Source organism: Dromiciops gliroides, chromosome 4 (genome assembly GCF_019393635.1).
Source record: "Dromiciops gliroides isolate mDroGli1 chromosome 4, mDroGli1.pri, whole genome shotgun sequence".
Classification (NCBI taxonomy): domain Eukaryota; kingdom Metazoa; phylum Chordata; class Mammalia; order Microbiotheria; family Microbiotheriidae; genus Dromiciops; species Dromiciops gliroides.
Genome location: NC_057864.1, coordinates 384075126 through 384099159, shown reverse-complemented (window position 1 = coordinate 384099159; position 24034 = coordinate 384075126). Strand labels below are relative to the sequence as shown.

Sequence of the window (24034 nt, the reverse complement as noted above, 5' to 3'; positions counted from 1 at the left end):
ACTTAACTCTGTTTGCCTCATTTTCCTCATCTATAAAATGAGCTGGAGAAGGAAATGGCAAACCATTCCAGTATCTTTGTTGAGGAAACCCCAGATGGGGTCGTAAAGAGTTGGACATGACTGAAAACACTATGAAACAAACAATAGTCACTGGGCCTCCATTCTGGTGATAACTTCATTCCCTGCCCCTCTACTGCACTACTGCTAAGCTCAAGAGATGTTTATGGAGTGATATAGGTGTACGCTGGTAAATGTTTGATTATCTGGCTTTTAGGTGGAAAAATACATATGCATACATACTTTTATTTCTTAAGGGTAGACAGTCAACAAAACAATAAATTTATGAAGTATAAACCTTCATACTGAAAATTTAACAATCAGCACCCCCTAGTGAAAGGTGACTCCAGGACACTCCTAGCTTTGGCTGGGAGGGGTCAAAAAAACCAATGATTGGGGCAACTAGGTGGCACAGTGGATAAAGTACCAGCCCTGGATTTAGGAGGACCTGAGTTCAAATCCGGCCTCAGACACTTGACACTTACTAGCTGTGTGACCCTGGGCAAGTCATTTAACCCCAATTGCCTCATCAAAAAAACAAAACCAAAAAACCCAATGATTTTTGGCACACTCTCTACATTTAATGATATCGTTTAACATTGCTCAAAACAAGATATTGAGGAGCAGGGTCATTCATTTCTTTAAAGGAACGTTTAAAGAGAAGCTAAATATCATTTTAGTACTTTTCAGTTTGCATTTATAAGTTACTTCTTTTTCACTGGCAACAAATCTAAAGGCCTCAGTCACAAAGAGTCAGAAATACCTCAGCTTCTCTGTATTCTGACAGCCTATCAAATCCCAGCAAGGGCTGCGATTGCTCTTGTTCTGTTTTGTTTCTACTGTCAGTCAGGGAGTAACCATGCATGAATGCTTTTGTAACCTGTGTAAAGGTCCCGGAACACAAAGTGATACCGGAACACAGCAGTTCTAACAGAAATACTTTGAACTTGTAAGCCCGATGGCTAAGGAATGAGTACCAAAGTAAGACAGAAGGGCAAGTACCATAGAGAAGTGCACACCACAGATAAAACCCAAGATCTGACCGTGAAGCTTCTCTTACCTGAACCCAACGATCGGACATTCTTTACAGATGTTGCACTTTGCCTGATGTTTTGCAGTCTCTGAAGCTGCTACTCGATGTAAAACTGGCAGCCATACCATGGACTGGGGCTCCAAACGCATCCAATCTATAAATTCCTTTACACTGATCTCTGGCTTGTTGTGATTCTGTTTGGGTTTTTTTTAAGAAAAGGATTTAAAAATAAATAAATAATTTAAATAGAAGCAGAGATATATACGTTTAACATTTGTGTCAACATTTATCACAATTTCAATAGGCGTTCCTTGAAATTGTGCAGACCCTGGGACTGACGACAGAGAAAAGTTTAGTGACTCTGGGCACAAATCACTCTATTTTTTCTGATCTCAATTTCCTGATGAGTGAAACAGGAGGCTGGGTTTTAGGATCAGTAAGGTTCTTTCTTCTGCAAAAATTTTACATTTCTATAACTAGTAAGAATAGAAACAGTCAAATAGAATGAGAAGAAAATATTTATCACTTAGGATTAATGTTTAATACATATAAAAAGTGACATAAAATTATTGCTAAAGCGGGGGTGGCTAGGTGGCGCAGTAGATTAAGCACCAGCCCTGGATTCAGGAGTACCTGAGTTCAAATCCGGCCTCAGACACTTGACACTTAGTAGCTGTGTGACCCTGGGCAAGTCACTTAACCCCTATTGCCCCGCAAAAAAACCCAAACCAAAACAAAAAATTATTGCTAAAACACTAGTCCAATTATATCACCCCCATATTTAAGAAATTCCAGTGGCTTTCTATTATGTCCATGATCAAATAAAAAATGCTATTTGGTATTCAAAGCCTTTATAACCTACCCCATAGCCTCCATTTTAAAAGTCTTACACATTTCCTCCCTTTCCACCACTACCCCTCACTAGCCATCCCCATGTACTCTTTGACACAGTGACAGCAACCTTTTTGCTATTCCAACAACAACCCTCCATCTATCCACTAAGGGCACTTTCTCTGGCTATGCCCTTCCCCCCTCCACATGCCTATAATTCTCTAATTCCTAATCTCTGCTTCCTGGACTCCTTGGCTTTTCCAAAGTATCGATTTAAATTTCACCTTGTACAGGAAGCCTTTCCCAATCCCTCTTAGTTTTATTACTATCCCTCTTTAAATTATTTCATATTTATCCTGTTTTTACCCTTCAAGGTCAGGAAATGTCTATTACCCTTCTTTGTATTCTCAGCCCTCAGACCAGTGCCTGGTATATAACAGGCACTTACTAATGTTTATTAACTGACTAGTTATTCCTTTTCACAATATCTTGAACCACATGCAACTTGGAGGTCATTAAATATCTATTAAAATGACCAAAATATCCAACGGCATCAACAAAATTTGAGGTCAATATTTAAACTATACTCGGCTATCTTCTCTTAATCAAATGAAATTTGAAATTTCTATGTTTCCTAAAGAAAAGCATTCTTCCTGTTTCATTAAATGATCAAGGCCAGTATGAAGCTGGACAAAATTCTGCTTCTGTGAATTTATTTTATAAAACAAATTCTATAAAACTTGGCCAGGCCTCCGTCCCCAATATAAAATAATTTCTAAATATGCAAGATTAAGTTTGGATTAATTTTTTCTCTTGTTGCTGAGAGTAATCTGTGTTCCTGTTTGTGAAAACAAATCATACTTGCACAATTTGTAAAGATGGAAATTGCAAGTGTTTGCAAATTTGCCCTGAAGGAAATAAGTCCATTGCTATAAAAAATTTTTTTGAATAAGGGTTTCCATTAAAGGGTAACATTTCTAAGCTCCAATATAAAGTCTATGCCAAATTAAGTCAGGCATTTTTATACCCTTTGGTAAAATCTAGGTCTTACGTATACTGTTTGGACACTAATATATATTCAATAGTAACACTAACATTTGAAGATGCTAATTATACATGATAAATACTACATATAACATAAAGGGCTCTTCTAATTTTGAACTATGTTTTTGTAACATAAAGTTTCATAACAGTATTCTTAAGTCACCACAGTACTGAATCTGGGTCCAGATCCTAGTTGTACCAGTTACTAGATCTATGATTTCCTGGCTCTCTTTGGGTAAGATGTGAGAACCTGGGACAAACTCGTCTTATTTCTATGGGCATCAGTGTCCTGAGGGAGTTTTGGACTAGATAACCTTTGAAATCTCTTGTGGCCCTAGAGCTATGATCCTCTTTCTGATATTTAGAATGTTTTTTGAAAAATGATGTCGCAAGACAAAATGATACCTTGATCATGATTCTACTTTTCATTTACAAAATGCTTTTGCTTTGAAAAGCTTGGGATATGTTACATTCAAGTAGATTAATATGCTCACAACATCCCTATAAGTCCAACACATTCATTCACTAAAGAGGAGCAAATGATGTCACAGTTGAAGCCTTTGGAATGGAACCCAGAATGTGTAACTCGACTTCAGTTTAAGTTCTCTGGGGAAGGCAGAAGCCAGAAAAGGAGGAGCTGAGAAGTAGGTGATGAAGAAATAGAGGCAGTGAATGCAGACTAATTTCTCTAGAACCACAGCTGGAGATGATAGATAATCAAGAGAAATGCTTTACCTGCTGGAAGCAGCTTCTAACGCTAGGTTCAATATTACTACCACCAAAAGCTGCAACTTCCCCAAGTTGCCGAGGGATCTGAATAGCATCATGAAGTAAAAGGCCAAGTTGCCTTTGGTCACACATCTCTGTAGGTCCTGCCACCTCCTTAAAGAGATCTGGAACAGAGAAATAGATCAGTTTAGTTTCAACCTGCTTACAGTCCTCTTTCTACAAATATGATCTGTGTATATATATATACACACACACACACTTATATGTATATGTATAGAAAGATTTATATACAAACATATGAAAAAATTAAAAAATACTATACTTTATGTCATAATTCAACTTAGAAACCAAAACATTTCAAAGGGCAAAGAATTAGGGAAATCAATTGATGAGCTCTGAAGCCCTTCAATAATGCATAGTGCATAAATATGGAAAGGTAGAATCTGACCATCATTTAATTGGCTAAACTATACCTAATTTGCAGAAAATCAGACTCTGTATGCCAATCATAATTACAAACTTGTCGCTAAATAAAAAAAATATTCTTTCAAAGTGACACATTATGAGTCTATGACCTAGTTTTATGAACTCAATATGGGTTTACCTTCCTATTCAGAGACAGTGTGTCAAAACAAATTTTCTTCTGCAACCTGTCAGAGAGAGATATTCTGAACAGTAAACATTTAAATTCTGACATACCTGTTTTTATTCCAGATGCCAAATACAGCAGTTGGAAACACACCACATGTACTTTACTATAAACCCTATAAGAACTATAATTAAACATTTTTGGTTCCTGAGTTAACTTTCTAAGCTTTTCCATCTTCTATAGTTTTAGGAACCACTATCGTTCTTTCTATTGAAGGAAATACATTTGTACACATCTCAAAGACAAATTGCTAACAATTTGCAAAAACCCTTAATTCTAAGTCTTTTATAATCATAAAAAGAAAAACCACAAGCTAACAGCTTTTTAATTATCTTGGCTCAACAACAATTAATGAGCCGCCTTCTTTTTAGTTTTGGCAACACAATTTCTTTTCACTACAATGCAGCATTTCAGATGTAAAAATGTTTACCACATTTCCAATAAGTAAAGCAAAATCAGTCAAACAAGTTATTTTTCTGAGTGGGGAGGAATTTCAAAAAAATGTCATTCAATAAAGGAAACAAATTATTTCTAGAAATAAATTTCTAAACATAGAACACGAGTATAAATGCTCTCCATATGAACCATTAGTGGAAATGATGATGTTGTTCATTTACTTATACAATCTTAAAATCTCCCCCCCAAATAATACTAGGAGAAATCTTATTTTGTTATAAGGACTGAATATCAGTCTAACATGCATCAGTCTTGATGAAAAGCAGGCTAATGATGGATCTAATATTGTCAAAATTCTACTCTCAAAGTAACTGAGCCAAGTGCAGGAATATTGACACAGTAATTACAATGAAATATGACTTTAATTATAAAGATACACAGGGAAAGGAAATTCAATTAAAATAAATTTAATTTTCATCATCATTTGTTTAAATTTATTTGATTAGAACACTTTTTAAAATTTAAAGACTACTGTAATAAAAATGCTTTCCATATCATTTTGATATTGATACAATTTTGGAAATATTTTATGTCACTACTTCTTTCACGCAAAAAAGCCCCATCTTTTTAATAACAGTATTCAACTGGTGGTGTTGTATATGGCTGGAAGTCATGGAATATGTTAGTGCATGCAACAAAAAGTATCAAGGAATACAGAATAAATAGCTTAATGATGCATTGGGGAGTAGAAAGTACCAATCCTGACCCAGACACTTACTAGTTGTATGACTCTGGAGAAATAAGTCACTAAACTTTCAAGTTCAGTTTCCTCATATGTAAAATAAGGAGTATAATAGCTCCTACCTAACTGGGGGTTATTGGGAAGATCAAATGAGAAAATACATGTAAAACACTTTGCAAATTTTAAAGCATTTTACAAATGCAAATGATTATTTATTCTTCTTCTTATTATTACTACATTCCATTTTCCATGATTAACAATTGGTTTGTGAAAAAGAAAAAAGAAAAAAATTTACTTAATTTTCAAAGAGTCCATGAGGAAATAATTCCATAATACTGATGTCACATTTGTATATTAACACAAAGTAGTTATTTTTCTGAAAGATGAAAAAAAACACCAAAGTTTTATGAAATGCCTAAAATTTCACAAAAATATTTATATTCTAAGGGGAATAAATATACTGTTAACTATGTGCCAGGCTCTCTACTAAGAACCTTACAAATATGATATCACTTGAAAAAATGAGATGAAGTAATAAAGAGATGTGATGAAAGTACTATTTCCAAATATTTATACAGCAGGTTTCATCTTCCATTTTGTAAATGAAACAAGTTGACACAAAAGGAACAGAAAGAAACTATTAATATTGGAGGGGTATAAAATGGGAGATGGATAAAATATTCCTATATTCTAAAGAAAGGAGATAGTACATTTTCCATGTTTATGCTGATCAATTGTTTTACAATACTTCATGAAAATCATCATTATTAATATCAGCCCTGGGTGTGGCTTAGGCTATATATGCCATTTTGAAGTTAATTACATCACCTTTTTAAAAAATTACATCACTTTTGATGCATAGAGAAAATGTAGATATTTCATCAGATTTTTTTAAAAAGGCAAACCTCCACAATTAGGTTTTTATGAAGGATATAAAGAGGCTAAAGTCAAGAAATCCAATGGAAGTTTCATAGGAGGTGAAGGCAATGGAATTGGACCCTAGAGAAATCAATGCCAAGGTTGATATCAATTGACCCTGACTGAATTGAAGCTCTGTCATTGAATTTAAAAAGCAGGATGACTTGAATATCAATGCTAACAAAAGAGACCTTATTGAAAAAAGTGTCATAGTATCCGTATCTACATGATAAAGTAAAATAGTATCCCAAAACTTCTAAAGGATTTTAGAGGAAAGCAAAAAGCATTTTTAAAAAAATGTGATTCCCACTTTAGGTCTCATCTGTTCAAAGGAAAAAAAAATCACTTCTTCAATGAAAAAAAGAAAAAGAAATGAGATGCCATACCAACATTTGGACACAAACAATCACAAAATTTGAGAGCCCTAAGCTGATTTCTCCTTAAGTGCTTGGCACACAATAGGCATTTAATAATTAATTTACTTATCTTTGCCCAGAGGACAACTGAATTTGCCTCACATGAAGGCTTCCACATTTCATATACTCCCCTTCAGAACAGCCGTTTTTTCAGTTCAAATCAGTTCAGTTCAACAAGGAGAAAGTGTTTATTATATTCAAGGTGACACATTAGGCACTAGAGATATGAAGTAGAGCAGTGGAGCCAGCTCAAACTGCAAATTTTCAGTGTGAGCATTTTAAACCTCAGTAAGTGGCAAACACTACAAATCAGGGCTTGATTTAAAGTTTTGTTGATTATTTAGACTTAAGGGAGGAGAAAATGGTAGTAATGCAGATTAAACTTTAAAAATGTGTTGTATAAAAATTTCTCCTGGAGAGTCAGTTGTTAAACATTTATCAAATATTTTAAAATTAAATATTAAGTTATTAAATATTAGATTAATTTAAATATCAAATATTAGCACAACCCAGTACAAAGATCATAATCACTGCCCTCAAGGTGCTTATAATTTAATAGAGGGTATAAAACATAACACCCAAAGAAGTACGATATGAAATTAAACGTCATAAGGACAAATAAAAAATACAGACAAAAAATTTACAGAGTAGAAATTTGAGAAAAGAGAAATCAGTTTCATCTGCTGGTGATCAGGGAAGGATTCACAGATGAAGAGGCATCTGGGTACTGAAGGAAGAGAAGCATTTTAACATAGAGATATGGTAGGAGGGCATTCTAATTACAAAGGGTTGACTAGACAAATGAAGGGAAGTGAGAGAGAAAGGATGGAGAAATAGCTGGTTCTACAGTACAGTTGGAAGAGATACTATGAGAAATATGGCTAGACAGGTAGACAGAAGCTAGAATATGTAGGGAATAAAATGTCAAACTCAGTAGACTTTATTTCATCCTATAATAATAGTTGATATGTATATGGCACTACAAAGCTTACTCTTTCTGATTCGAGCATCATAACAACTTTTGAGATAAATACTACAGATATTAGTGTCTCAGTTTGCTGATGGGAAAACTGAAGATCAGAGAGGTTACATGATTTTTTTTATAGTCATACAAGTAGTATATGAGGCAGGATCTGAACCCAGAGAAAAATGCTAAGTCAGGTGCTGAAGTCATTGAGAAAGGTGGCAGACTGATGTAAGAGTTGGAAGATGGCAGCAATAAGGATCGATACAGGCTGATATCAGATGGCATAAAAACTTCAAAAGAGGAGAGGCTGGTAAGTGATGTGGTAAAGCAGGGATTTGGAAGGAGCAGTGGAGAGCAGTTTATATGTGTGCCTGGCCCAGTGATTCAGGAGAATGTGAAAAGAGGAGAGGCGAGTAAGGGGATAGAGAGTATCGGGGAAAAAAATTCAAGATTTCAGCATAGTGTCTGGCGTGACAGAGGCATTCAAATAATGCTTTGAGTTGATTAAAAGACATGAAGGAGGAAAGGATAAAGGATGAAATGGAATTTTATTTTATTTACTTTTTAACAATAGAGAGCACAGTGGAAGAGGCAGGAAAAGAAGCCTAAGGATTTGAAAAGAGGTAGGCACTGAGGTAGATGGGGTAGATAGGGTATGGAGTATGAAAAAAGGGATTTACACCCTGGCAAGGAGTGGCCCTGAATGACAGGGATTAGAGGAGCAGGGAATAAACATTTCTTAAGCACCTCCTAGGTGCTAGACTTTCTGCTAAACTCTGGGGATACAAAGAAAGGCAAAAGACAGTCCTTGCTTTCAAGGAGCCTATGGGAGAAACAACATGCAAACAACCATGTACAAAGAAACTAAAGATTTCCTATAGAAAGTAGGATTTTAGCTCCAAGTTGAAGGAAGACTCTATAGATGCCAGGAGGAACAGAGAAGGGAAAACATTTCAAGTGTTGAAGATAGCTAGTGGAAATGCTTAGGAGTTGAGAGGATCATGTGTGAAGAAAAGTGTCCAGTGTCGATGTATTACAGAATACTTGGGGATGTGAACAGAGTAAGGAGGGTAAAATGTAAGACTGGAAAGACAGGAAGGGGTAAGGTTATCAAGGACTTTGACTGCCAAACAGAGGCTATTTTATTTGATCCTGAAGATGATAGGGGGCCAGTGGAATTTACTGAGCAGGGGGAGACACTTTTGGCAGGCAGATTGACCAGCAACCTATTGAAACAGTTTGGGCATGAGGAGATGACAACGCTTACCTTACTATTTGCCTTTCCCACTACATACATAATAACTTGTATTCTATGGCTTCAGTAATGATAGCTTTTTGTTATTCTGCTCCTGAAAACAATTTTTATTTGAGAAGAAAAAAAAAAACGCTCCACAAAACAAGTCTTAATGGAAGGCTTTTTTTCTGAACTGCTTAGTTGACTCTCTCTTTCAAGGGTATCTGACCTCTCAATTCTGCTATCAGCTTTTCATTTCATAAAAATCCCTAATTCCATTCCACTGACCCTCCTGGCTATCAAGATATCCAAGAAAGCAACCACATTCCTCTAAACCCCAAATCCAAAATCAGATGAACTCAGAATGTTTCAAATACATACCTACATGCATCCCAAACTAATTACATTTAAAGTGCATTTATTTCTTTTCTTTTTTTTTTAATAGAGTTTTTTTCTTGATGAGGCAATTGGGGTTAAGTGACTTGTCCAGGGTCAAACAGCTAGTAAGTGTTAAGTGTTTGAGGCCAGATTTGAACTCAGGTCCTCTTGAATCCAGGGCCAGTGCTCTATTTACTGCACCACCTAGCTGCCCCCATTTATTTCTTTTTGAAATCATATTTTACACCCTTTCTCCCCAAGATTTTCACTATTAGAAAATAACTGGCCCATGATATATATAAAGACTGCCTCAAGAGAAAACTTTTTAAATTTGCAAAAGACAAGGTCTTACTTACATCTGTATTTTTCTTCCAGGAGACCTTTGGAGAGAGACATTAATCCAATCTTTAGGGATTGTACTCTGATTTTTCCAGTCCGGCCTCTAAAATCATAAGATTTACAATATGTTAGACATAAATAAATCACTGAACAGCAGACTTATTTTCCATAAGTATCTATTTTCTTGAAAAAATAATTATTTGCAAAAACAAGTAATGAGGATAAATCCTCTGTTTCTACAGTTTCTTTTTATTTCATCATAACCCCTGAAAGCTGGAATTAAGTGGTGTGCCTTCATGTTAGCCTTTGATAATGTGATCTGTTCACCAAGTCCATATGAACACACAAACCACATTACGTAGAATTAGGCAGGAAGCATAAAATAGAAACAAATCTTAAGCTGCCTTTCCCCTTAAGCTAAAATACTTCAGTGTTTACGTACATAGAAATATAAACATTCAAATGAGAAAAGCTGCAGGGATTTATATTTTACAAAGTATCAGAGAAAGTTGACAGTTGTTCCCTTATTGAAAAAGTGCAGTGCTAAGACCCTATGCCAATGGCCCATGGTGGTGTAGAGATGACTGGAAAGAGAGGTCGCAAAGCAAAAGCCATAGCAGGCTCTATCAAAGCCTGTCTAGGGGATGATTATGTATTTGCCATCTGTGGACAAATATACCCGGCCTAGTTAAATTTGGAGCTGAACCCTAGGTTGAGTGCATGATGAAAGTCATCAGGTTCTGCTCATAGCAATTCTAAAAGTCCAGCTAACAAGTTATAAAGGGGGTACTGAGATATGTTGGTGGATCAAAGGTATGTTCATACCAAGGGAATTACAGATCCTTGGGAGTATTTAGAGTGTTAAAGCACCTTTGTAGACTGTTAATAATGTCACTAAAAATGCCCAGGACAGGCTAATTACTTATCACTCTCTGACTTCAGTTTAAAAGACAATGACCAGGAAAGGAGTTACCCAAAGAAAAGGTCAAAAGTCTTTTGAACACTTAAGCTACACAGTGATGTCACTTTTTGTCATTGCCAACACAATGCTACTATTGCAGTATAATCTGGATATTGGATAATGAGGTACAGAATTCCAATTGAGGGGATCTCTGGCAAAATTTGAATATAAAAGGCATTTCTAAATCCACACTAAGAAATGATTCCATACTATGCTGATAACACACCATCCCAAATGTACTTAAACAGTAGGCTGTGATAACATTTATATCTATGTCTCTATTAAGAGATAGTTTTTAGAACCAGCATTCATTCTTCTCTTTAATAAATATTGTTAAACATGTTATTTGAATATAAATACAATTTAATTACATAAAAGATTTGAAGATGCAATATGCTTTATTTTTCCACTGCCTTAAATTTGAAATATTTTAACTGGCAAATCAAACGCAAAGCATTGGGAATTTATACTCATTATTAGTACAAAATAAGATTCCTTTGTTTTAAAATTATGTATACACATGTGAGCTTTTCATTCAACCAACCAACCAAGTAATTCCCTGGATGTCACTATGGTAGATACAAAATCACCTTCAACATTACATAGTAATCACTTAATATGTCAAAGGCAATTGTAACAAATAAGACTCATCTCTATGAGGGCAGGAACTATGTCTTATTCATCTTTATATCCGTCAGTACATAAAGAATGTGACACACAGCCACAATGGACTAAATGCTGAAGATACGATGAAAGGTAAACAACAACAAACCCAAACAAACAACTCCTTTCCCCCAAAACAAAACAAAACAGGGCCTGCTTTCAAGGAGCTCACAGTCTAGGGTGGGAAGGGAGACAGCATGCGTGTGTGCGTGTGTGCGTGCGTGTGTGTGTGTGTGTGTGTGTGTGTGTGTGTGTGTGTGTGTATAGGACCACTGCTTCTTGTAGAAAATGGGACTTTAGGTAAGACTTAAAAGAAGCCAGGAAAGCCAGGAGACAAAGATAAGTAGGGAGTATCACAGGCATGGAAGACAGCCAATGGAAATGTTCAGTGAAGAGATAGTGGAAATGCCCAGTCAGGAAGCAATGTCCTTTATGAGGATCAGCACTGGATCACAGAATATGCTGGGGGAAGGGGTAGGAATTGTTTTTGTTTTTTTCTTTATTATGTCTTTATTATTTTCTTTTTTAAAATTTAGTATGTTATTTCCTCCTCAATTACATGTAAAAACAATTTTCAAAGTTCATTTTAAAAATTGAGTTGAGGGGAGCTATTCATCTTGTATACACACAGGGTGGTGTAAGTATGGGAAATCTGGGAAGGAAAGAAGGGGTCAGGTTATGAAGGGCTTTTGCCAAAGAGAAGATTTTATATTTGATCCTAGAGTGACAGGTATCCAATGGAGCTAGCTGAATGGGGTAGAGGTTTGGGGTGAGGGGGAGGGAGGTAAGTGACATTGTTTGACTTGATATTCTCTAGAGCTTGCCACACTCTGCACATAGTAAAAGATTAACATTTGTTAAGTTGAATTCAGTGAGACTTTAGTTCTCACTCTTAATATCTTGAAAATAAATTTGTGAAGAAACAGAGCTATACAACAAAAATAAACCTGTTTGGGAATTTATGAAATGAAAGGGTCTAAGAAAGTTTCATAAATTATTCTATGAAAATGGGCTAAAAAGCCTTCAAATCTAAAGTCAATACAAATCAAAAGTACTGAGCTCCTTCCTGTTGTGCTCCTAGCATCAAAATTTGATTACTAACAACTGAGGTAATGCAATTACAATCTGTACTTGATTTTGAAGTATAGGGAAAATACTCTAAGTGCTGGACCTATACCAAAATATTTGCTTCAAACTAGCTCCCCAAAGTTGGTTATTTGTAATTGTATTTGTATTAAAGGTGTCTGAACTCTTATTTAAAATATTGATTCTTACTTCTCCTCAAGGGAAACTATCAATGAGGAGAATGTGACAGCATCAAGGACAAGGTAATTCAAGCAAGAAAAATATTCAAAACAAAAGTTGAGGGAATGAACTGTGACTTACTGATAACTTCTCAAGAAAGAATCTAAAAAATCATTGTTGAGCATTCCCTAAAGATTTTAGTTTAATATGTTGCCAAGGGAGGAAAAAGCTCTCCCAGACTGCACAAAAGATGTGGAAATCTTAAATCATTCAACCAACAAACACTTATTAAAAGTCTACTGTATGCTTGAGATTATTCTAAGCACTAGAGTGATGTTAAAAGATATAGAAAACAGTTATTTGTTTAAATAATTTTCCTAATTATTCATTACTTTAAATAATTTAAGAAGTATGTACACCCTAAAATTAAAACTACATCTTCCCCTAGGTTGTGAAGATTACATGTTGAAATAATAAGCTGAATTTTTCAGACTAGCACTTAAATAATGATTTAAACAGTTCTAATTTCAGTTGATTATTCTCCAAAGGATATATTTTAAAAACAAAAGGCAACTTTCTGTTAGAGAAGACAGACAGGATAGAAATTTAATGAGAGAATGGGCTATTCATTAGATATATTATTCATGAATTTGTTCAACATTATTCAGAATAATAGAATTCAGAGACATCCTTTAAAGCTTGAAAATCTATCAAAGGAGGAATTGCTTCATACAGAGGTTAGTTAAAGGCAGAACGATGTCAGGGTAAAATAGCAATGAGCTGAGATGGGGGCTAAGAAACCAGAGACTAGATACAACTCTTCCGCTAACTTATGTGCCCGTGGCTTTTTGATAAGTAGCATTTAGCTACATAGAACTTTAGAGTTAGGAAAGTACTTTGTATATACTGTATCATTAATTTATGGAATAAAAAAGCATTTCCATAACATAATATAATAAAAAACAAATGATGATTCTACATGAAACTGCAAATCTATTATGTATAACTTGCTATTCCCTTTAAATAGATAAAAGTTATCACATAAATTTCTTCCCCACCTCCCACCACAGACATGACTACCATTAGACACAAATATGTACATGGCCATACATATGTGCATGTGTAAAGTTAATCTACACATACTTCTATCTATCAGTTCGTTCTCTGGATGCAGATAGCATCTTCTTTCATAGATCCTTTGTAGTTAATCTAGGCATTTTTTTTTTAATGTTTTGGTGAGGCAATTGGGGTTAAGTGACTTGCCCAGGGTCACACAGCTAGTAACTGTTAAGTGTCTGAGGTTGGATTTGAACTCAGGTACTCCTGAATCCAGGGCCAGTGCTTTATCCACTGCGCCATCTAGCTGCCCCTAATCTAGGCATTTGTAATAGTCAAAATGACTTATTGGCTCATTTTAAGATTCAGTTTCCCCACCTGAAGAGATTGATTGGCTCCCTTTAAGGTCTAAAATTATATTATCTGTCCTATAAATGGATTAAACAAATTATGCTAAAAGGTGATACCAGGTGAAAGTACAAATAAGATTTGGAAGGCTATCTAAGCAGAAGAAACTGAGATCATTTAACCCAACGCTCATTTTAAAGAGGAGGAAAACAAGGCCCACAGAGGTGGAGACATGCTTAAATATTCATAATACATTAGACAGATTCATAATATAGGTGTGTGTGTGTGTGTGTGTGTGTGTGTGTGTGTGTGTGTGTGTTTGGTGAGGCAATTGGGGTTAAATGACTCACCCAGGGTCACACACCTAGTAAGTGTCAAGTGTCTGAGGCCGGATTTGAACTCAGGTCCTCCTGATTCCAGGGCCAGTGCTCTATCCACCTAGCTGCCCCTATGGTTTTGTTTTTTAAGAGGAAGGAGTTTTAGGAAGCCATGGAAGGCTGCTGTCAAAAGTAAAATGATCTCTCAAAATATTCTTTTGGTATATGATCAGGGATAGCTTATTAGACTGGATGGGCCCATTTTGCTTTTCTTAGGTTCTTATGACAATAGTAGGATTATATAAATCCTGTTTGCCCTGGCTAATGAGCTGATTGTTTCAAAAATATCATTTGAGGACATAAAACAATATCTGAGGGGCGGCTAGGTGGCGCAGTGGATAGAGCACCGGCCCTGGAGTCAGGAGTACCTGAGTTCAAATCTGGCCTCAGACACTTAACACTTACTAGCTGTGTGACCCTGGGCAAGTCACTTAACCCCAATTGCCTCACTAAAAACAAACAAACAAACAAACAAACAAACAAAAAAACAAACAAAAAAAACAATATCTGAATAACATTTTCCCCAAGTGTATATTTGTAAGAAGAGAAATACCAAGGGTAATTTCTAGTGAACAAAGCATGTGTACTCTCCTGCTCTGCCTCTTCTCCATTTCCTATAGGTACTAGAGCCATGGATCCCAAAGTAATGATTCTTCCTCTCCCACCTACATAAACACAAGACTCACGGAGACTGCCAAAGTACCTGATCTATTATTGAGACCTAAAACTTGAAAACGTGGATTTTTGTTTGAAAAACTATTCAAGAGCTTTCAAAGCAAAGGGCAAAATAGTTAAGAGGACACTGAAAGTATCTTTGTCAACACCAACAGAATCTAAATTATATAAGAGAAATCGAAACTGCATTTTAAAATGATCCAAAGGTATTTGGTAGAAAAAGAGCAAATTTATTATTCATAATAGTAACTGATAATGCTACTTGTTATATGCACTCCAGTGACTAAAAGCATTCAAAATAACAACTGCTGCTTATTTACCAAAATACTATGAATTCAACTTGGATATGTTTCTCTAGTAACTAAACATTTTCTTTAAAATGGCAAAGTTTTCAGTTAAATGGTAGGTAGAGCAAGTGGCATTACTACCTCTTACTTTCTTGAAATGCTATTGTATTTATATTTTATTTTCTAAACTTGACTATTTCCCAATTATCTAGCCGTCTCATAGAATTAAGGGAAAAAAGGCTGATAATCATACAGCTAATCAATAGAAGGGATTCTGGGGGGCTTGAGAGGAAAAGTAACAGCCAAACGAATCAAATCTCATCTTTGCATACTTTAACCCCCTATTAGAAAAATGAATAATTCCTAATGTGTCAAAAATGTCAGCCCACAGCAGGTCTTTTCAGTATTGATTGTTTTACTAATGCACTGTCTTAATTCAAAATGGAATAAAAATATCTACAGATGAGTGTTACTGTAAGCTAGAAAGAAGATTTTAATGGTAACCAGGAGCAGCTAAATTAAATCCCCAGTAATGATATGAATGCTTCTCATAGCTGGATTCATTATTAGAACATAGATGTTACCATCACAACAACTAAAATAAATGGCAAAGATAAATTCACTCTTTGTAAATACTAATTTTTAAATGCAATTCAAGTGCCATTTCAATAATCCTGGTGAGGAAAATACTTCAATCACTCAAAAAAAATATTCAGCTCTAAACACAGTAATTTTTAAAAAATCAAATATTTGTGACTTTCTCTTATCAACAGAGTTCATTTGAACAGACTGCAAAGACATGTAAACTTACGTATCATATACATTGAGCAACCAGTTGAGACACATATCTACACAGAGTGGAACATTGACCAGGTCCTTATGAGACTGTTCCAGCCCATCATAAGTCGTTGTCAGACAATTGATGACATCAGGGACATTGAGGAGTTGATCATTTTGGTTCAATTTGTGCTGTTTGAAGATCTCATTTGTCGTGTTCAGTTCTAAGAGATCCACTAATCAGAAGGAGGAGAGAAAGAAATTAACCTATGAACAAATTAGATGAAAGGAATATTGTTCAAAACAAATCAAAGTTCTAACCCTCCCAAATATGTGTGTTGATTCATCACACGTAGTACTTCTCAGACACGTACAATTTATCTGTGGGGAAACAGAGACCTATAGCTTCTAATGATCAAATGTGTTAGAATGATGTTAGGAAAAAATTGCAATTTGTTTAATCACAGGAATGCTGGGATCTGGATTATCCTTAATCTATTCCTATTAGCATAATATGTCTTTAATTGAACTTTCTAAAAGGGACAGACTCTGCCTCTGTACAAGCAGATAAACACCTAAAAAAACCTTTTTTGGTCAATTAGTTGCATCTGATTTTTTGTGACCCCATGTGCGGTTATCCTGGTAAAGACACTGGAGTGGTTTGCCATTTTTTTTTTCTCCAGCTCACTATTTAGGTGAGTAAACCAAGGGAAACAAGGTTAAGTGATTTGCCCAGGGTCATACCTCTAGTAAGTGTCTGAGGCCAGATTTGAAATCCGGTTCTCCTGATTCCAGGGTTGGCATTCTACCCATTCTGCCACATAGCTGCTCTCCTTAAGGAAATGATATCCATATGATATGTCCCCATAATTATTAAGAACCAGCCACATAAAAACAAAATGCTAGAAGCCATTTGAATTCTAAAGCTAATTAATCCAGTGACACAGAGCTACTTTTATGAGTAAAGTGCATTCTGACTGTATGGCCCAAAGCTTTATCCAGTGCCAGAAAGTCCTAAGTTTCCTGGATCAGGTCATGCTTGCATTTCTTCTAGAAAAAGCCGCCTCAGCTACACAGCAGTGACAGTAAATTTGCCACATCTAAGAGCCAAGGATGAATTCAATTTCTAGTGATTCACTTTGATACTTTCTTTGCTTTAGTGCCTATGCAGACATAAGTCTTTCTGAAGTAAATTACATTTAGAGACCTTTAGAAACTGACCACATTTGAATCATTGAAAAAGATGATTTTTGGGGGCAGCTAGGTGGTGCAGTGGATAGAGCACCGGCCCTGGAGTCAGAAGTACCTGAGTTCAAATCTGACCTCAGACACTTAACACTTACTAGCTGTGTGACCCTGGGCAAGTCACTTAACCCCAACTACCTTAATTAAAAAAAAAAAGAAAAAAGAAAAAGAAAAAAAAAATAACAGGTTAGCCACATGGTAAAAGAAACAAACAGAAGGATTAGCTTCTCTCACCAACTTCCTTAAAAGTGATGGGTTTGTTTTTCAATCTATATATACATAGTGGAGTATTAACACACCTCTCTAAGAGTATTGCACTAATAATCACTGCAATTTCAGAAGATACAAGGGGATTGGTGATGGGCCAGGACAGTTTCTGTCCAAAAGAAGAGAAAAAGCTTTGGAGGACCCCATAAGGAGCGCCATCCTGCTTGTTGAATTTATCATCAACCTTCTATTTTCATGAAAAATTACATTTCTTGTATCTAAGGTGAAGAACTCTAAGGCCATCTCGGCTCTGTGCTCAGCTGAGTGGCAAGAATTCACCACATCTGGTCAGTTCTAGGCAACCAAACATGCTTCACTGACATTTTTCTTCCTTGACATTGTGCTGCCCCACTCTTATCTCACCCCTCGATCCCATTTTCTGCTCTGGACACAATAATTAAATCACTACCATCATTGCTTTTAGAAAGGACATGTGAACCAGGAGCCAGTAACTTTTTTTTGGCAGGGGGGGCAGGGCAAGGAGGGTTAAGTAACTTGCCCAGGGTCACACAGCTAGTGTCAAGTGTCTGAGGCCGGATTTGAACTCAGGTCCTCCTGAATCCAGGGCCAGTGCTTTATCCACTGCAATACCTAACTGCCCCAGAGCCAGTAACTATTGCTCATTTTATCATCCCTGCACCTTCCCAGACCAAAACTCCCTTTCCTGGCCACTACTCTCGCACCAAGGTTGTTTTCTACTCAAATGTAAGAGCAGGCACTGTCACTTTTGTACTTGTATGCAAACAATGAGATAGAATGCTTAGGAAACACTAGTATTTAATAAATACTATTCACTCATTCATTAGAAGAATCAAAAGAAGGTTTGTCTCTTCGACTGTCAAGCACACAGTCATACTCAACTCTTCATTTCTTGCCAAGTCTTGTCAATTCTTCTTCCTTATCATCTCCTAGATCTGTCCAGTTACCTAGCTACCAATCTAGTTCAGATCCTCATGAACAGTCACCTGGAATACCCTTTCTCCACTTGGCTGCCAAAGTGAATTTAATAAAGTGCAGGTTTGACTGCACCATTATCTCTACTCAAGCAAAGTGGTTATAATGTAGTGGCCCAGGAGTCAGAAAAAGGAGGGTTAAATCGTACCTTAACTTACCACCTGTGTGACCCTGAGCAAATCATTTAACCTCTGATTGCCTCAGTTTCCCCATGTATGAAATGAAAGTTGGTGTCTGAGGTGCTTTCTAGCTCTAGATCTATGGTCCTGTTCTGAGAGAATACAATAAAGCTTCTTCTGTTTGGCCTTTACAGCCCTTTATCATCTCTCTCTCCAGTCTCTCTCTACTGATTGCATATTACCCCCTCTCTATGTTTTAGCCCAGTGGGGCTACCTGTTATTCTGCCCTATATCTGACATTTGATGTAGTCAACCTTTATGCCTAAATGCATTCGCTTCTCACCTTTGCCTTTGGAAATTCACAGATCTGTTCAAGACTTGCTATAAGTGCCACCTTGTGTAAGAGACTTTTCTAGCTGTATGCCCCTGTGGAGAATTTACCTTAAATCTAACTGTTGAAGTATCTTTTACTTATCTGTGTAAATACTGTATTTTCTAAGCAGTACAGAGGCTCCTTGAGTATATTATCCAATGAGATATTAAATGGCAAGCACTTTACAAGGCTATATAAGTACAGAGTATTATTAAACACGCTCTTATTTTTCTCATTGTATCCCCAACATGAAGCACGGTGTATGGCATATAGTAGTAACAGAAATAAATGCTTGCTGAACTGAACTGGAGTGTTTAAGAATAGTATATTTTCAAATCTATATTTCAGCACCCAAATATAAGAAGCCTCTACATCTTCAAGCTTTTTTGGGGGGGGAGGGCAGTGAGGGTTAAGTGACTTGCCCAAGGTCACACAGCTAGTAAGTGTCAAGTGTCTCAGGCAGGATTTGAACTCAGGTCCTCGTGAATTCAGGGCCGGTGCTTTATCCACTGTGACACCTAGCTGCCCCCTATCTTCAAGCTTTAATGAAAAAATTCTAGAAGCGTATTTAGAAAGTATTTGGTCAACTCCAGATTCCATATCATCAGCACTTTAAGCATATCTAGGGGCATTATTCTAGGTGCTTGGAGATTTATACATTGAGCAAGCGGTAATCCTGGCCCTAAGGTAACTTATGACGGATGCCTAACTAACCTCCAATAAAAGAATGTTAACACATCTGATTTATATTTCACAACTGCACAAAGTTAGAAAGAGTTATAAGTAAATGTCGTTAACAAAGGAGTTTGTGCAATAATTGGAGCAAAGTAAGCTTAGCCTGGAGAAGATTCCATGAGTTTCTGTTTTCTAAATGCAATTTATTAAGCACTTATTAATTAACTATTGAATATAAAGTATTGAGCCAGGTCATAGGATATAAAAAGTTTAGATAAGAAACAGTGTCTCTATCCTTCAGGAACTTATGGTTACATAAGCTTAGTAGGGGATAGGACATGCACAAATAATTCTACCACAACTCAAATGGTATAATTAATCCATAACTGCACCAAAGAGGCGTAAAACAAAGTGGTTTTTGTTACAGGAGTGGGGAAACAGCTGTAACTGATTAGGGAATCAAGGAAGGTTTTGTGGAAGGGTTTATAGTTTTCAGTTAGGCTTTAAAAAATGTGTAGGAATTCAGCAAAGAGGGAAAAGCAAGCCATCTGAGGCACGCGGAACAGAGTGAGTGAAAGTACACAAGTACACAACGCCAAGGCAGCCTCAAAAGACACAGGCCAGTTTGAATGGATCAGTAAGCTTACAGAGAGGAAATGTGGTGCCAGATTATGGATGAATGTCAGGCAAAGAAGTTTGAACTCTACTCAATGGTCAATAGAAAGGTACTGAAGACTTTGAGCAAAGAATTGACATAAGACATGTGCATAAAGAAGATTAATATAGCACTAGGAGAAGAGAAGCTATTGTAGTGGTCCAGGATTGTGAGAAGGAGGGTTAGCATTAGAGTCATGGCAATATGATAGGAGTCGGGGAGGTGGGGTGATATCTGGAAGTGAGAATCCTATGGTTCTGTAAATGGCTGGATGTGAGATGAGGACAAGAGATGGGTCAAAGGTATTACCAAAATTTTAAACAATGGAAATAAATGATTACGCAACTGAGAAATATTGAAGGAAACCGGTTTAGTGGGAGAAAAACAACTGCATTTTTGAAAGGTTTGAGTTTGAGATACCAATGGATCCTCCATCCATCCATCCAATAAATGAATATTTATTAAATGTCTTTGCTAGCAGTTGGAAATTTAAAGACAAAAACAAAAGTCTCTTCCCTCAAAGAAATTATATTCTGCTAGGAAGAGACAAGATAGCCACAGATAATATATATACAAAAGAATTTCCAGAAGGACAGAGTGCCACAGGGGACTCAGAACAGGCCATAAATGGGATCGGATAATGAAAAGATTCAGAAGGCACTGAGTCCAATCTTCTGGTCTTACTGATGAGGAAACTGAGGCCCAGAAAGTTGAGGCCTAATGACTTGACCAAGGTCATAGACAAGTAAAAATGTGAGGTGACATTTGATTCCAAGTCTTCCAGGCCTTTAATCTAGTGCCCTCTTCACTCTACCATGCTTCCTCAAGAGGCGGTATCTGAATGCTTTAAAGGAAGCTGAAGATTCCAGGAGATAACGATGACAAGTAAATACACTGCAGACAGAAAGGTACCTCTTCTGCAAGGCAGAAGGAGGAATTTTGTACACAGGGGCACAACTAGCAGCAAGTCAGTCTGACGACAATAGAAGTGGGGTAATAATAAAGATGCCAGGAAGGGAAGGGGGATTGAAGACTACAGAGGGTTTATTAATATGTCCATTATGTCAGGCTAAAAACCACTGAATATTTCCATATAGGGGAGTACTATGATCAGATCTCTGTTTTAAGAGTATCAACTGGATAGCTGGGTGGAGGGTTGGATTGGCATGGGATGAGACCTGAAGCAGGGAAACTAGTGAGAAGACTATGGTAATAGACCTGAAAAGAATACATAAGGGTCTTTCTTTTTTTTTTTTTTTAGGGAGGCAATGGGGTTAAGTGACTTGCCCAGGGTCACACAGCTAGTAAGTGAAGGGTCTTTCTTAATTAAGGTGGAGACTTCCCAGAGAAGTCAATTGGAGGGATGAGTCTAGAGCTCAGAAAAGAGGTCAGAATGTGAACTATAGTTCTGAGATCCATTTGCACAGATGTGATAGATGAATCCAAGATTCAACAAATTCCCAAAGTAGAGGATTTTGAGAAAGGAAACAGAGAACCTTGAGAAATACCCACTCCTAGGAAATCGGAAAGAACACAAAGAACCAACAAAGAAGATAGAGATGGAACCGTTAGAGAGGTAGAAGGGGAACCCGGAAAGGGCTGTCATGTGAATAGCTAGGACAGAAGGACTCAAAAGAATGGTAGCTGATAGCATCAAATGCTACATATTGGATAAAGGCGATGAAAAAAAGGATGAACATTTAAGGACTGAATATGGGCTCTTGGAGAGGAGAGGAGGGGAGAAGGCGTTTCACATGAATATAAAAGTGTGGAGGTTCCCCTGGATAAATGTCTATCTGACCAGTCCATGGGACAAAGATGGAATGTAGAAGGGAGGGGACAGTTGGGAAAGATAGAAGAGGGCAAATGGATAAAGTATTCAAAGCATCATATACTCTCAGACACATGGCAGACAAACACATCCCGATATTTTTTTCTAAAATAAATGTGTTGGTAAAATTACATTCACTTCACTTCCTTGACAAGAGGCATTTTTAAAAAAAATCTTATTTTTAAAAGAGGCGATTTGAAGGAATGAGCCCTGTCATTAATGGTCATTAAGAGTACAGAAAAAGATAGACTTTTAATATTTATATCCATCCATTTTGAGGCTTCACTGGAAACTTGGACTGTGAATTTAGACCATGTGAAGCAGTTGCTGCCAAAACAGACTTTGTGGCTGAGTCATTTGTTCTCATTTTATAGCTCATAAAATCTTAGGATACTGTTACAAACTTGCCAGCTGTGTACTGGATGGGCAGCTGAGCCTCTTTAAAAAAAAAAAAAATGCTGTCACTACTAACCCAAAGAACAGAGCCTGAAGAGTCTTTCTGTATAAAACATAGTAATTCATTTCCTTTTCTCTTCTTGCTCAACATTCCTAAGCACTAACAAAAGGGTGAGGTGGTGGGGTTTTTTTTTGTTTTTTATTTATTTTTTTGTTTTGGTTTTTTGAAATACGAGTAATTCATGAGTTTGTGATGTTTTTGTCATCGACTGGCATGGAGCTTCCAAGGAAGTTAATATAAATGGTATGGTGTGGGCAGCTGTCCAAATGAAGGGAATTAGAGGGAATGTGGCTCATGGACATATGAAGTCAGTGAGTGAGACCAGCTGAAATCATTCTTTTGTCTAGCTTGAACCCTTCTCACCCTGCAGCAAACTCTTATGACCTAAACCCTAGAGCAAGAATATTGCTAGATCTCCTCCAAGACCTGGTGATGAGCAGTTTTAACAATGCACGTGCTTCAGATATCACTTCCTGTCCCCCGGACTGCCATATATCTGCCCAATTCTTGATTTCCTTTGTGTATACTAAGTTCCTGACCTTCACCTATATGGTGGCTTCTCTGCTGGCCCACTTCTCCTCTTACTGGGTGGTGGGGAGTGGAGAGGGTCATTCAATCAGCTTAGTCACAGCCCATACTAACAGGGTCTGAGAGAAGAATCCAAATTCCTCAGCTATCATAACTTGATAATTATCTTTTATTTGCCACTGAAAATGTGGTAGGTAGTATAATCTTGTTTGTTTTCCTGTTGAAGTCCATACTTTAAAAACATTCTTTTCTTTTTTTCTTGTTTTTTTTGTTTTGTTTTTATGTTTTTTGGGGTTTTTTTTTGCGGAGCAATAAGGGTTAAGTGACTTGCCCAGGGTCACACAGCTAGTAAGTGTGAAGCGTCTGAGGCCGGATTTGAACTTAGGTCCTCCTGAATCCAAGGCTGGTGCTTTTTATCCACTGCACCATGTAGCTGCCCCTAAAAACATTCTTTTCTAAATAAGAATTAAGCTCTTACATTTTCCCACAGCTTTCTCATATTGTTTCCTCCAAAGTCTTCTACACTGCTCTCTTAAGCTTTTCAAAGACATCCTTCCAATTCTTTTTGTTTCTAATTTCTCTTAGGTTCTGAGAATCAATTTTTCTGCTCATCATATTATTTTCTAAGGACACTTCTAGAAACTCCCTTGAATTGCCTTTATCTACAACTATAACAACGTGTGGAAAGCAGCAAGCAAGAATACTTTGGGAGTTCTTTCAAGCAGTGCTCTTTTCTTGAGTGTACAACCATTATTTCCTATTAACCTATTTGGCTGATCCTAAGAATTCTGTAAATAGAATGACAAAA

General features: G+C 36.7%; 1 protein-coding gene across 3 annotated transcripts in view; it reads right to left on the bottom strand.

The window, feature by feature from the left end:
• Window positions 1-24034, bottom strand: part of UTRN (utrophin) — a 705722-nt gene that overhangs the window by 73710 nt on the left and 607978 nt on the right. For all 3 annotated transcript variants that reach the window (XM_044001726.1, XM_044001724.1, XM_044001725.1), the window contains 4 exons: window positions 16157-16358; window positions 9751-9836; window positions 3701-3858; window positions 1118-1284 (listed from right to left, as the gene is read on the bottom strand). In XM_044001726.1, coding sequence (XP_043857661.1) covers window positions 1118-1284; window positions 3701-3858; window positions 9751-9836; window positions 16157-16358 — 613 coding nt within the window. The remainder of the gene's footprint in view (window positions 1-1117; window positions 1285-3700; window positions 3859-9750; window positions 9837-16156; window positions 16359-24034) is intronic.